General features: G+C 42.0%; 1 protein-coding gene across 2 annotated transcripts in view; it reads right to left on the bottom strand.

Annotated features, from left to right (window-relative positions):
• CAMK1D (calcium/calmodulin dependent protein kinase ID) overlaps nucleotides 1-12840 on the bottom strand; it is a 209318-nt gene that overhangs the window by 71863 nt on the left and 124615 nt on the right. For both annotated transcript variants that reach the window (XM_086886523.1, XM_086886521.1), the window contains exon 3: nucleotides 9027-9101. In XM_086886523.1, the coding sequence (XP_086742649.1) occupies nucleotides 9027-9101 (75 nt within the window). The remainder of the gene's footprint in view (nucleotides 1-9026; nucleotides 9102-12840) is intronic.

Raw genomic sequence — 12840 nt, 5'->3', positions numbered from 1 at the left:
CCTTCAGACAAGGCAGGACAGCACCAATGGGAAGCAAAGCCTCTCTGCAGCAAATCCATCTTCAAAAGCATCTGAAAAGAGCAGATTTAAAAGTTTCTGGCAGGGAGTTTTCAGCTCCAAGAAGCAAAATGTCAGAAGCACTTTCTGCAAGTGGTCCTGCCCCACACTTACAGGAAAACAAGATGGGAAAGACCCTGAGCTGCAGTGAGATAAATGTTCCTGCAGGTAAGCCTGGTGGGCAATCAGAGCAAGGTAATTTCTCTCTTCTCTGCTCAGCATTGCTTAATTATGGTTACACCTCTCCTGTCCCATGGCACTGGGTAGTGTTTTGCAGAAGAGTGGCCATGCACTTTAGGACTGAGTTTATCTGACATCACCAACATGACAGAGAGCATCACAGTCATGGCAGAATGGATGCTTAGCTCTGTTTACTCCTAAACCCCTTTTCTGTAGCTGCAAGAGACTCATAGCAAATTTTTCACGGCAAAAACCCTAAGGCAGAGAAGAATAGTTGCATGAATTTTAATTTCCTACCTGATTTTTCATATTACGAATGCCAAGCCCAGTTTTTAGTAATGCTGCCTCTGTTTATGCTAATGTAGCTCTTAAAGTCTCAGCTCTCTTTCAGTGGATTTCAAACTGTATTTCTGACTCTTTCTTTACAGTGCATTTTGGAGAATTGTATCTTCTTTCCTCAGGGACATCTGGACATTTAAAGGCTCCACTACGTCTCACTCAAGGATATCAGTGCTCCTTAGAGTATCATCAATGAGGGATGAAGAAAATACAATTACAGAGTGGTTAAATGCTCCTTGCCAACAGAATAATCAGACAGAATAAACACCAAACTCCTCCAAACCATCCTCAGAACTAGTAAAGAGAGACTTTTACAGCTAAGTCAGGATCACACAGCCCCAAATGGGAATTTTGTCTTGGAGAAGGGAAAAGATGACATAAATATTTGGGTCTCTGAACACACTTTTCCTCCAATTTAAGAGAAAAAAAATGGCCTTTACAGGCTAAGATATAACCATGTGGCATGAATCAGAATTAAATGAGCACATGTTCTATAAATGCATCAAAGAAAGGCTTCACCAGCAACAGTATTTTCTTTTTCTATAAAATGCTTTAAAAAGTAAAGTTTGGCTATAGCAGACCTAACCACTGTTTCAGGAAAAAAAAAAAAAAAAATGAAAAAGAAAACCACAAAATCCTCCACATTCATTTTCCACTGAATAATTTTCCAGGGAGAATGTTTAAAGCATTAACCTATGGCAAGTACTTCTTCAGTCCTATGAAAATAGTTTCTGTAACTACTGAGATGTGATATTGAGAGGTTCTGTAACTATCTGAGGTAAACACAGTACTGCAAAATGAAGTCAAAACAGGGTTTCAAACAGCAACCTGTATTTCCACTAAAAATTCCAGGTTTTAAACTCTCCTATTTAAGGCCTTAATCCCCAGCCAGCCACAGAAATCTATATGAGTCAACCTGGCTTTAAAAATACACCCTATGTAGAGTTTTTGGGGCAATACAGATAAATGTGTAGTGAGAGATCTTTTCTTTCAGTGTGAATGTGAATGGATGCTAATGCTCCATCATCACCTGCTATAATAGAGTGTAAGTGCAGCTGCAATTTAGCCCAGCACTGGCTCTGGAAACACTTACAGACTCTTGACCAGAGTCAGCTACCTGACTGCACAACACAGAATACAGTCTGGAGCTGGGACATGAGCGTGCTTGGGAAATCAAGCTTATTTTTCTGCCACAAAATCATGAAATGTCTTCTGGAACACACTGACACGTAACACTCATCAGCCTCCTACTGTCCCCTTCACCACAGCCTGTACAGCCTTCCTCCAGAAGAAAACTTTTAATAATGTTTTCCATGTAAAAGAGCGGACTCAGGAACGCCCACGTTCATTTTGCATCTTGATTCAACACCGTGTTATTTCACTTCAAAGCTTTGCAGTTTGTTATGAAGGGCCTTTTCTGTTTAAATAAGTGAAACCATTTAATCAGAATGACTCCACGTCATGCCTGAGAGAGATCCCACTGTATCATAATGAATTCTCACACAGTGGCATATATGGATTTAACATTTATTATATGCCTTGCTGCAAAGCCCCTTCCACCTGAATTAAACACCAGCTATTTAATTGACTTCGGTGCACCGCAGTGTAAATTACCAGGACCTGAGAGAAGCAGAACTAAATCTAAAAGACTCATTCAGTGGCTACGTGAACATCAAGTCACTAGCAACGAAACTTCTGGGCAAAGCATGAAAGGAAGGAGATGCTTATCCAAAGCCAACAAAATGGAAAGAAAATTGGTAGGGCTCTAAATAGCCACCTTCCTGCTGCTTGGAGAGAAAAGCCTCACTCCTGCTCTCAGGGAAGCAGTGATTACTGGCAGATATGTGTTGCTGCCCCACCAATTGCCTGTTCCAGACCGAGCTATACAGCACAGGCACACACGCCCCCACACCCAGCCCTGAGAGAGCCCTAAATGGGGACATGGAGAGGCAACTGCTGCAGGGCTGAAGGAAGGAACTCAAGTTGGTGCTGCCAAAATCTATTGCTATTAAAAAACCCCAAACAATCATACTGTCACCCTAAGGATTTGTTACCAGCCCTTGCTGGGAAGTGGACATTACACTAAGCAAGTCTCAGAAGGTCTTTTTTTATTGTAATCGCTAGCATAGGAAAACAAGCAGATTTATGAGGTCTTCAAATCTTTCTGTAACTTCAAAGATTAATATATTCAAATGACAATATGATGGTTTGGCATTTAAGAAAAGAAGTAAAAAAATAAAAAAAAAATCTGTATCTCACAGCAAGAAGTAAGTAAGTTTTCTAGTGATATTTTTTTAGCTAGTGCTTTAAAACCATGACAGAGTTTTATTCTGAATTTTGGCCAAACCTTTTGTTTTCTTTATTGACAACAGTAGCTTTGCAACAATAGATACCTTAAAAGAAAAAAATCCATTATCATCTGAACTGTTCACATTTCTGTAAAAGCAAACAATGTTATAATGCTGTCTGTTCAAGGAAAATGAGAAAATTTTTCTCCATCACCTCTTTATTCTCAAGGCTACAGGGAAAAAAGATAATCAGTCTCCATCAGGAGTAGCATGTCACTTTGATTGAAAAAAAGTAACCCCAAACCATCAGTGTTGCCTTGCTAATAAGTCCTTACTGGGATGTTTTGACTAAGGTAACAATAACGAGTTCAAGCTTTGGAACAAGGATGTTGACAATTGTCTACAACTGTTGAAGGTGACAGAATATGGTTTTGGTGACAGACAGTGGTTTGGAAGTCATCATGAGAAAGTTGTTTGTAATCTCCAAGGTGAGGAAGACTCTCACCATTCCTCTGTTGCTGTAGGAAGGCTGGACTGCTGCCCAGGGACTCCAAAATGCCTGGTCTCAGCCAGAGCTAAAGCACAAGAAAGCAACAGGACTGCTGCTCAGGAAAAGGTGCTGTGTTTGGAGAAGACATGGGGACTAGGAGTTACCAAAAGTTCTGCCATAGCCAGAAAAAAACAAGAGGAAAAACAAAAAGTGCTGAAGGCAGCTAGGTCTAGCCAATGAGTACACTCACCTTCAGGATCACACAGAATCCACACAGTCCCAGGTGCCTAAAAGCCATTCTGGAGGTCGATCTGTGGTCTATTAATCTATTACCAATAGATTTGTCCTGATCTCTACCCTGACATGAATCTTTTCTAGTCTGCTTATAACCTCTCTTCCACTGGAAAAGAGGAGATCCTACTTTGTGTTTAGCACTGACCAGTGTAACCCCACTGATGGAATCATCTTTTTTTCTGCAAAGGAAAAGATGTTAAATTAATGCTGGATTATTAACTGCTACCTTTCTGCTCCTGAAGACCCAGTACGCTTTTATTATTCATTGGTAAGGCCCTGGAACAGGCTGACCAGAGAAGTTGTGGATGTCTCATCCCTGGAAGTGTTTAAGTCCAGGTTGGATGGGGCTTTGAGCAGCCTGGTCTAATGTAAGCAGTTCCTGCTCAGGGCAGGGGGTTGGAATTGGATGATCTTTAAAGTCCCTTCCAACCAAAATCACTCTTTGGTTCTATGATATAAATTCCATAGTGAATGCAGAGAGATTCTCTTCTGTCTTCTGCATAAAGCTTACACAAAACCCCCCAAGTAGGGGAATAAACCTCACCTAAGGAATGTGGCATGGCAGATCTGTGTTTTGCTTTAATTAACATCCTGATGCAATACCGGCTTGGCGTGCAGATCGCTGTTTTGTACCACACCGAGCCCTTGATAGACTCTGTAAGGAACCTGGCAAACACAACACTTCCTTCCATTGTCTGTTGTTTTTCTTGGAGGCTGAATATTTTCATTGAAATGTCATTTACATACACAGCTCATGCTCGGCTTCTCTCAGAGAGCACTCAGGCACTGGGCTTTCAAAAAACAAAGTGAATTCAGCATTTAATCACAGCTTAGCACTCTGCTCACTTGTTAGCAAAACATACAGTTGAAAGGCAAAATCACAAGCAGAGTGGTTCCGTAATAACAAAAACTTGTGCAGATTTTACCACTGGTCAGTACCTGCCCGCTTGAGCTGCCTCCCAAGGCACTGCAGGGTAAGAAGGTGCTTGTGTCTGGCAGGGTAGAGCTGATAAACAGCAGGAATGGGACACTGGGACTCTGAGCCTGCAAACTTGTGGGCAGAGCTTTCCTCAGTGCGTGACTTGTACCCGGCAGGAAGGAGCCACTGTCATCTCAGCTTTTCTGTGACAGAAATCATCTGAATAATTCATCAGAGTTAAGAGACCAAGCTGGAAAAGCTTCAGGGTTGGGGGTTTCGGCTCAGCTTGGGCTGAGTTTTTTTGCAGAGCTAAGGAGTACTTCAGGGTTCAGTCAAACAGGATGTTCACCCTAAAACCTTGTTCTCAGCAGAGATGCCATAGCCTCAGAAGACATCTCATAGGGAAAATACTCTGGTTTCTTTGGAGAACCAGAAAAAGCAGCTGACAGGATCAAGGTAAAGCAGTCCTGCCAAGGGGATCAGATCACAGGTGCCCCAAAGAGGTGGAACACTATAGCAGGCAGGCACTAGGGTTTTTACTTTCTTTAACTAGATCCTAGTATTGATAGGAATTCCTCTGGATTTTTCAATATCCTTGACTGCAAAAAATTGCAATGAAACTCAGAGGTGTTTCTCCAGCTACTTCAGCTACTGTCATTACTTACCTAGTTACACACTACCCTGGGCTGCTCCATAAGTTTTGGAGGTGCCACCTAGACCCATTTTTAGCCTGTTTTCCAAAGACAGTAAGAAAATTACTATCTATCCCAACTTGCCAATCCTTAGTAATTTCTGACCCATTGGGTGAAGTTCAACCAACTTTGACAGAAGAGTAGAGGTAGCAAAAATATTAAGTTCCTACATATTTTAAGGAAATATGGATGAATAAAGGAGAAATAGGAAATTACTGTCTTAATAGATTTTTAACATGGTCTCATATTCTTCTGGAGAAGCAACAGCACCAGATCCTATGGCTTTGACTAGTACAGGTTACAGAGAAATCTCAGGAATCTCAGGGAAACCAAACTCTGCTGCTTCACACTTCATTGCAGATGAACAATAGAGATGAAGTCAGAGTTAAGCCTTGGAAATCTGCTCTGATCTGCGCAGGCAGCTCTGTCAGGAACAGCGTTTGTAAATGGAACCACAAAACTCAGGCAGAAAAGACATTTAGACTGAATTATTAGGAAAAAATTCTTTACTGAAAGGGTTGTCAAGCACAGGAACAGACTGCACAGGGAAGTGGTGGAGTCACCATCTCTGGAGGTACTTAGAAGATGTGTAGATGTGGCACTTGGGGACATGGTGGCATTGGCAGTGACAGCTAATGGGTTGGACTCAATCATCTTTGAGGCCTTTTCCAACCTAAATGGTTCTAAGATTACATGTGTTTATGTAAATCCATTTTTATGCATGATTTTCCAGCATGCAGAAAATGAATCATCAATACCCATCGAGGCTGATTATGCAGATGAAATATTAGTATCTGACATTACCAGCCAGAATGGATTATCAAGATCTTTCCCTATACTGACAGGTGAAATAAGGTAGATCATTTAGAAGGTACAGTAGTATAATTCTTACAAAATAGCACCAACAGCAACCAAAAATCCTTTAACTGCTCATTAACAGAGCTCACTATTACACCGAAATAGTTCAATAAATCTACTTCTGAAATCAATTTATTTCCTCCCATCTTCTACAGTATCCTCTGGGGAAATCTCACCCAGCACCCAGAAGGAACAGAACTTTCAGTTTCATTTTAGTTTTTGACTTTGTTGCCAGCATAGGTCTTAACAGTGCTATAGGAAATCTAAGCTTGGGAAGGAGCAGATTTTTTCATGGTTGGAAAGCACATCATCCTCATGGAAATATGACAAATGTTCTACAGTATTTTTCTATAGTGCCTGCAAAATTTTGGCAGAGTCATCACAGTAGAGGCAGTGATTATCTTCATTTGTATTTGGCTTTGCAGCTGCACCAGAAACCACCTCACACCAAAGCTGAGCTATCCTGCTGGGAGTGAAAGACAGCAAGGAGTCGTCCACAGCCTCGTTGAACTTAGAGGCACTGGGCTGGAATATCTTGCATTTTGGGAAAATAAATAAAGAGAAAATAGCCCAGCCCAGCCCTTTCTAAGGAACAGTATAACTTCTTGAGAAAGTACGTGAAATTCTGTGCTGTCAAATTCAGGAATCTCTAACCTGCACTTCTGGTCTACCTTGCACTAAGAGGATTGTGTCAGTTTGAACAGTTCTGTGATGGCTTGTATAAAATATATGTGAGAACAAGGTGGTGAAACTAAAGCCAGGGATCTTATTTCCCCATGAATATACTGGGAAACACAGATTCACTAACTGCTACATAACCCTGGAAAGTGTTCCAGTGCTGCCAGCGGGGAAAAATTAAGTGTCAAGTAGACATGGACAGCTGCCTCTTAACCTCCCTTCTTTCCAAGTCCAACACAGACACTGAGACATTTATGTGCCCGTATCTTTGACAGAATAAATGAGGTGTGATATTTATCCTTCAAGCTGGCCTGCTAACAAGCATGGCTTTCATGTAAGAGTAGATGCACTCAAGGACAAACATAAACAGGGAGTCTTGGTCTGCCTTCAAAAGCCTTCTCTCATGGAGCTGCTGCAAGGTGCTCAGGAGCTATAATGTGAATTTTCCACATCATACCAAGGAGTGCTTGAAAGGCTGGTAATGAAAATGCTATCCACACCACAAAATAATCCTTGGGAAGTATTAGCTAGAGTCCACTTAGCAAGCAATGACCCAGGGAGAAGGGAATATGGATTTGGGATTTGTTATGTTCATGATACTGATCTTTGAGTGGCCCTGATTTTACCCCTTCTTTCTTTGCAATCTAAGTGGCTTTCTCAAAGCTGCTTGATCAGAACCCCTTCTGCTTCATATCAGAACCCAAGTTTCAAATGTAGCCAAAATTAGAAGAAATTGTTTAGAAGAAATACACAAAAATGAGAAGCTGAAAAACCCACAGGGAATCTAATAATAATCAGGGCAGAAGTGTAAACAAATAGATAAGATGCTTCATGCTGTGTGATGGTTCACAGCCATTGTATCAACAAGTTGGTGTTACCTTGGAAACAAGAGATTATCCATGCATGCCATCTCCCAAAGAGGAATCCATGAAAGGAGGCATGCAAAATGGATTTTGAGCCTCCTGGGCTTTGCAGTGTTGCCACCCAGTTCTTGATACCAATTTACCCCAAGCCTAACTATTGATGAAAACTCAGAAACAATGCAGAGGTTGCACCCTCCTTCATGTAACATCCAAAGAGATGAGGGTGAGTACCTGGCCTTCTTGTCCTCTCCACCTTGAGATAGCACAGCACTTTCCAACAAAAGTGCAGAAAGGTTATTCCCTACATTCAGTTTATTGCTCTTGGTTTACCTTGTAACACAAGGCACAGCTCTTCACTGGGGCTGGGGACTGCTTGGAGCTGCCACCCCAAATGCTGTGATGGGCTCCAGCTGCTGGCTTCACCCCACTGGGCATCAGTGAACCTGCGTCCCCCTTGGACAGCTAAATGCTTGGCCTTTGGAAAATTAATTGGCTGGGTTTACAATTACAGCTATAACAGGAAGGATAATTCCCTAATAAGTGTTGAATAGTGAGAAAGTATAAATTTATACTGATATTTATAAATTTATATCTGTGTCACCTCTCATTACAGAACTACATTTCAGATAACCCAAATATCTGGAAACAGTGATTTTATTAAAGTTATGGTTACAGTACATTAAAAAAAGCTAATAATAAGTCAGAATAATATCTATTTATTTTTTAAAGAGATTAAACAAAAGTAAGGATTGTAAATCAATTTATCATAAAATTGGTACTTCCCACAATCCAGCTGGCTTGTTGGAATTTGTACAACACTAATGTTCCTGTGCAAGTCCTTTTGCAGCACTCTGAACTGAAATGTAGGGCTACAAAAACACACTAAAAATTTACAGGATGCTATTCTCCCCATAACGCCAGCACAACAACTTCTGAGAACATCACCATGCCTGGACCTTACCAACAGACAAGGGACCAGAATTTTCTCCAAGAACTTCCTCTGAGATATTTAATCCCAGAGCTGCCTCTGTCAGATGCTCTAGGCTTCCCTATGGCACATCTGGCTCTTCTCAGCTGTAATTTACTCCCCTGCTCTGTCTGTTCTGCTCTTTTTTTGATGCAATCTCAAAAAAGCCTCTGGTTTGATTTGGGTGAGACCAGTCACAAAACAATTTAATTCCCAATTTTACAACAACACAGCACATCACAACTAGAAATCTGGTTCTGATCACCCTCCAGGGATTTTGCAGTCTGTAGCACACAAGACAAGTATCTCTTACATATCCCATTTTTTGGGTTAAAGAACAAAACCAGAACAAGAAGAGTTGGCAACTTTGATATAAAAACTCCATTAGGTTCATTACTTACAACTGCATGACCAAATATAAATGGTTCGGGCTCTCATAGATGTCTTCCAGAGCAACTATATTTTCATGCTTGATCCTGAAAAAATACAAGATTAGATAGAATGAAATAGTGCTTCTAATTTTTTTTTTCACATGACTGCAAAACATAGAGCTATTTTTAGTTACATAATACTTGTCAGTGTTTTATTCAACATCATAAATTTTTGCAGGGACATGTAGTGATAGAACAAGGGATAATAGCTTTTAACTGGAAGAGGGTAGATTTGGATTAGATACTAGGAAAAAAAATCTTTACTGTGAGGGTGGTGAGGCACTGGCAAAAGTTGCTCAAGGAAGTTGCAGATGCCTCTTCCCTGAAGGGTTCAAAGCTGGGTTGGACAGGGCTTTGAGTAACCTGGTCTAGTGGAAGGTGTCCCTGCCCAAGGCAGGGAGAATCAGATGATCTTTAGGGCCCTTTCAACAAAAGTAAGCGGTCCAAAATACTTCACAGCCCTGAATAGAGTTATTCATAATATATTAAAAGACTGAACAATATCTTTCAATCATCTCTGAAGCCAAAACGTTTAACAGTTAAGTATCTGAGGCATTAGAGGTATACAGTTCCTGTGTCAGATGAATGAAGGTGGTTGGTTGGAGGACAGCTTTGCTGCAGGGTGCAAGGGAGTGGCAGGCAGGGTGCAGGCTGGCAGGGGGTCAGCAGGGATCTGACCCTGTGAAGAAGCTGCCACAGGGAATCAGCAGCCATGACAGCTCCTTCCCTCCAAATTCGTGCTGCTCTGATATTAAGCCTGGTCTCCATGCCCAAACTTCCCTGCAGCATCATTAAGAACTGTGTGCAACAGCTCCAAGAGTCTCCATGGCTGCTCTACATCCTCACCATTCCCACCAAGCCTCTTGCCAAAACACTAGCTTCAAAGAGAAAAATCATCTCTACAAGCACACATCTAATTAGCTACTTCAGCAATGCCTCTATGGGTTTGTCCCTTAAATGTTTACAAATAATTTGCAAAGGATATATTTAACTTGTGCAAACCCTGAAGAGACTACCCCAGTGCAATCCCAGGGTAGAACATTAATTACACCAATTCCAGGCAATATTTTAAGAGCAAGAGAAAGATGGAAAATTCTAAGAAGAGGCCACTCATTAAGCAACAGATGGGTATGTTCAGAAGGAAAGTAAACACGCATTGTCAGCAAATGCAAAACTCTCTACATGCTTCAAGGTTCAAGTAGCTTAATTAAGATGCTTAATCATGTGTCAGGATCTTATCCTCTATGGTCACAAGTGTCCTAACACCTGTGTGATGACGTGGAGAGCAGAAGGTCCCTTGTACCCAGCAGGATCTTTCCTGCAAGCATGCAGACTAATTCAATTTCCTCTGAATTCATTGGAAATATTATGACTGACCTGAATTTATGCCCATAATCAGTCATCAAAAGCTGTGTTCATGCAAGGGCTTTCACACACAGGAAATTTAACATCAACAATAAGCAAACTCAAATGTAATACACTGCAGGATGTTAGAGCAACAAACACATGACTTGGCTCTTCATTCTACCTAAATGGCTGGAAAATCCCGTGATACTTTAGCAAAATTTCCAGGTAGATTGCAACGTAAATTAAATTCTTAATATTTGCAACAGGAAACCAATATGCTACCCACTTGGCTTTACGCAGCAAATGTTTGGAAGCATTAATTTTGTTGTGCAGCTCTAGTGCCTGGTCCCTTAAGGGTTAGTTAGGACAACGGCAGGTTTGCCTTGTTTAATTTAGTTGCAGGTATGCTAGAAATGACATTTCAAGCAATTAGTGATTTTTAATGAAAATTATTATATTTATTTATCTATCCATTTTCTTTTATGCACAACACACATTGACATGATCCTTTGTGCTCCTCCTACCATCATGATGATGGCAGTTTAATACAATCAATCTGCTATTATGTTTAAAGCCTCCAGTTTGGTCTGTGGTATGGTTTTCACCGTGCATACACTAATGCTTTGCATTCCTATTTTTGGAGAAGCTCAGAGGTCCCCCAAAGCAGCCTCACCACACACACATGGTCACCCACAGCCAACAGCCAGGAAGGCAGAGGCCAGGAAAGAACTCATCAGAGATGCAACACCGAGCACCAGGGCTGCTGCAAGGCCCTCTCCCCTCCCTGATTTGCAAACCAAATGGGCATCAGCCCTGTGCCCTTGAAGGGAGGGCAGATAAACCTGCTCTGTGCTCAGAGAACAGGGAGAAAAGGTTTAATCCCACCCCAGTGGGGTCCTCTGTATTGAGCCCATCTGCCCCCCTCTGAAATCAGATGCAGGACGTGAGCATGTGGGAAGACAGCAAATATGAGGTGCAATGTGGGAGGAGACAGCTGAAGGAGCTGAATCACCCTCAAAGGACACAAGGAGCAATACCTCATGGGGATGATGGTGTTTGGAGCACGATGTGCCTTTGGAAGGTGGTGTCTGTACATATCAGCCACCCCAGCTGCTGGTGGCTGCTGAACCCCAGCAGCATGGTGAGAGAGGAGGATGCATTTTCTTCCCCTTTGTCTCAGCCTCCCCGAGACCAGCAAGGCCTCAGTCATGGTGTTATGCAGTGTTTAATATCCCTGGCAAAATGCACATTGCACACCTGCAAGTGAAGCAGCTTGTCCTGCACATTATTTCTCTACTCAGAGGAACTCTCAAATGACAAGCTATTAAAAAGAAAATAGAATTCAAAGTTAAAAAATCAACAACGTGGAGATTACTTGGCATGAAGCCCACGGTTTAGACAAATTTGGGGGTTGTGTTGCTGGAGCTGGACCAGAGCAACCATGGGGTTCCCAGCAGAGATCACTGCTGCCAGCAGCAGCTCCTCTGCCACTCACTCCAGAAATGCACACAGAAATCCATGCACTTCTTTCTTCCCTTTAAAGCATAAACATGCAATCACTTACAGCCCTGATACACAATAATTAATCCTTCAAGGATGAACAATGCTCAATTCAATAACACTCTGAGGTTTGGGCAAGCAGGTGTGGCATCATCACAATGTTTTGTTGGTACCACAAAGTCCAGTGGGGATGGAGCAAATTTGTCCCACTCCTCTGCAAGCAGATCAGCAGTGCCAGACATGAGTGACAGGCAGACACTCACTTCTGGTTTGCAGGGATGCTTGGCTACATCAAGAGCCAAGGAAAGCACTGTGAAGTGGCAGCTACTTGCTGGTCGTAGATCAGGAGGGATTTGGGGATGGGTTAATTAACTCCACTTTTATCCACTTCTAGGAGCACCAAGCGAGTCTCAAAGGTTCAGAGGATTCATTCTGCTAAGCCTCCAAATGCCTGCACACAGCCCTGCAGAAATACTCACTGGACTGTCTGATCTACTCAAGACCTGACAGGATTTATTATTTTATAAGGTGCTGCTCTCACTTTACAGGAGGGGAAGCATTATGCAGAAAAACTACAAGTTTTTCTGTAATCACAAGAGAGAATGGAGATGAGAAGGCCAGGATTCCTCAATCCCAGAGTAATATCTTAATCAATGGGCCATATTATTTCAGTTCCTTCTCTTTCCTATCTCAGTGAGAGAATCTTAACCCCACTTCTCTGCAGACCTTTTCTTCCTTCTGTCCTCCCTCTCCAGACTCCTCCCTTCCCAACATGTGGCTCCCACCCTGCAATAGATAAATCTGCCTGATTAGCTCTGCACAAAGCAGTTCATTGATGCTTTTGGGGTATGTGATAGTGCAATATTAGGGCTGTACCAGGGGGGACATGGACATGGGCTGGGGTGACAGCAGTTCCCATTACCTGTTTCCAAAGAAA

The sequence above is a fragment of the Cyanistes caeruleus genome, chromosome 4 (genome assembly GCF_971803275.1).
Source record: "Cyanistes caeruleus chromosome 4, bCyaCae1.hap1.1, whole genome shotgun sequence".
Taxonomy (NCBI): domain Eukaryota; kingdom Metazoa; phylum Chordata; class Aves; order Passeriformes; family Paridae; genus Cyanistes; species Cyanistes caeruleus.
The sequence above is the reverse complement of the archived record's forward strand: the minus strand, read 5'-3'. Positions and strand labels throughout refer to the sequence as shown.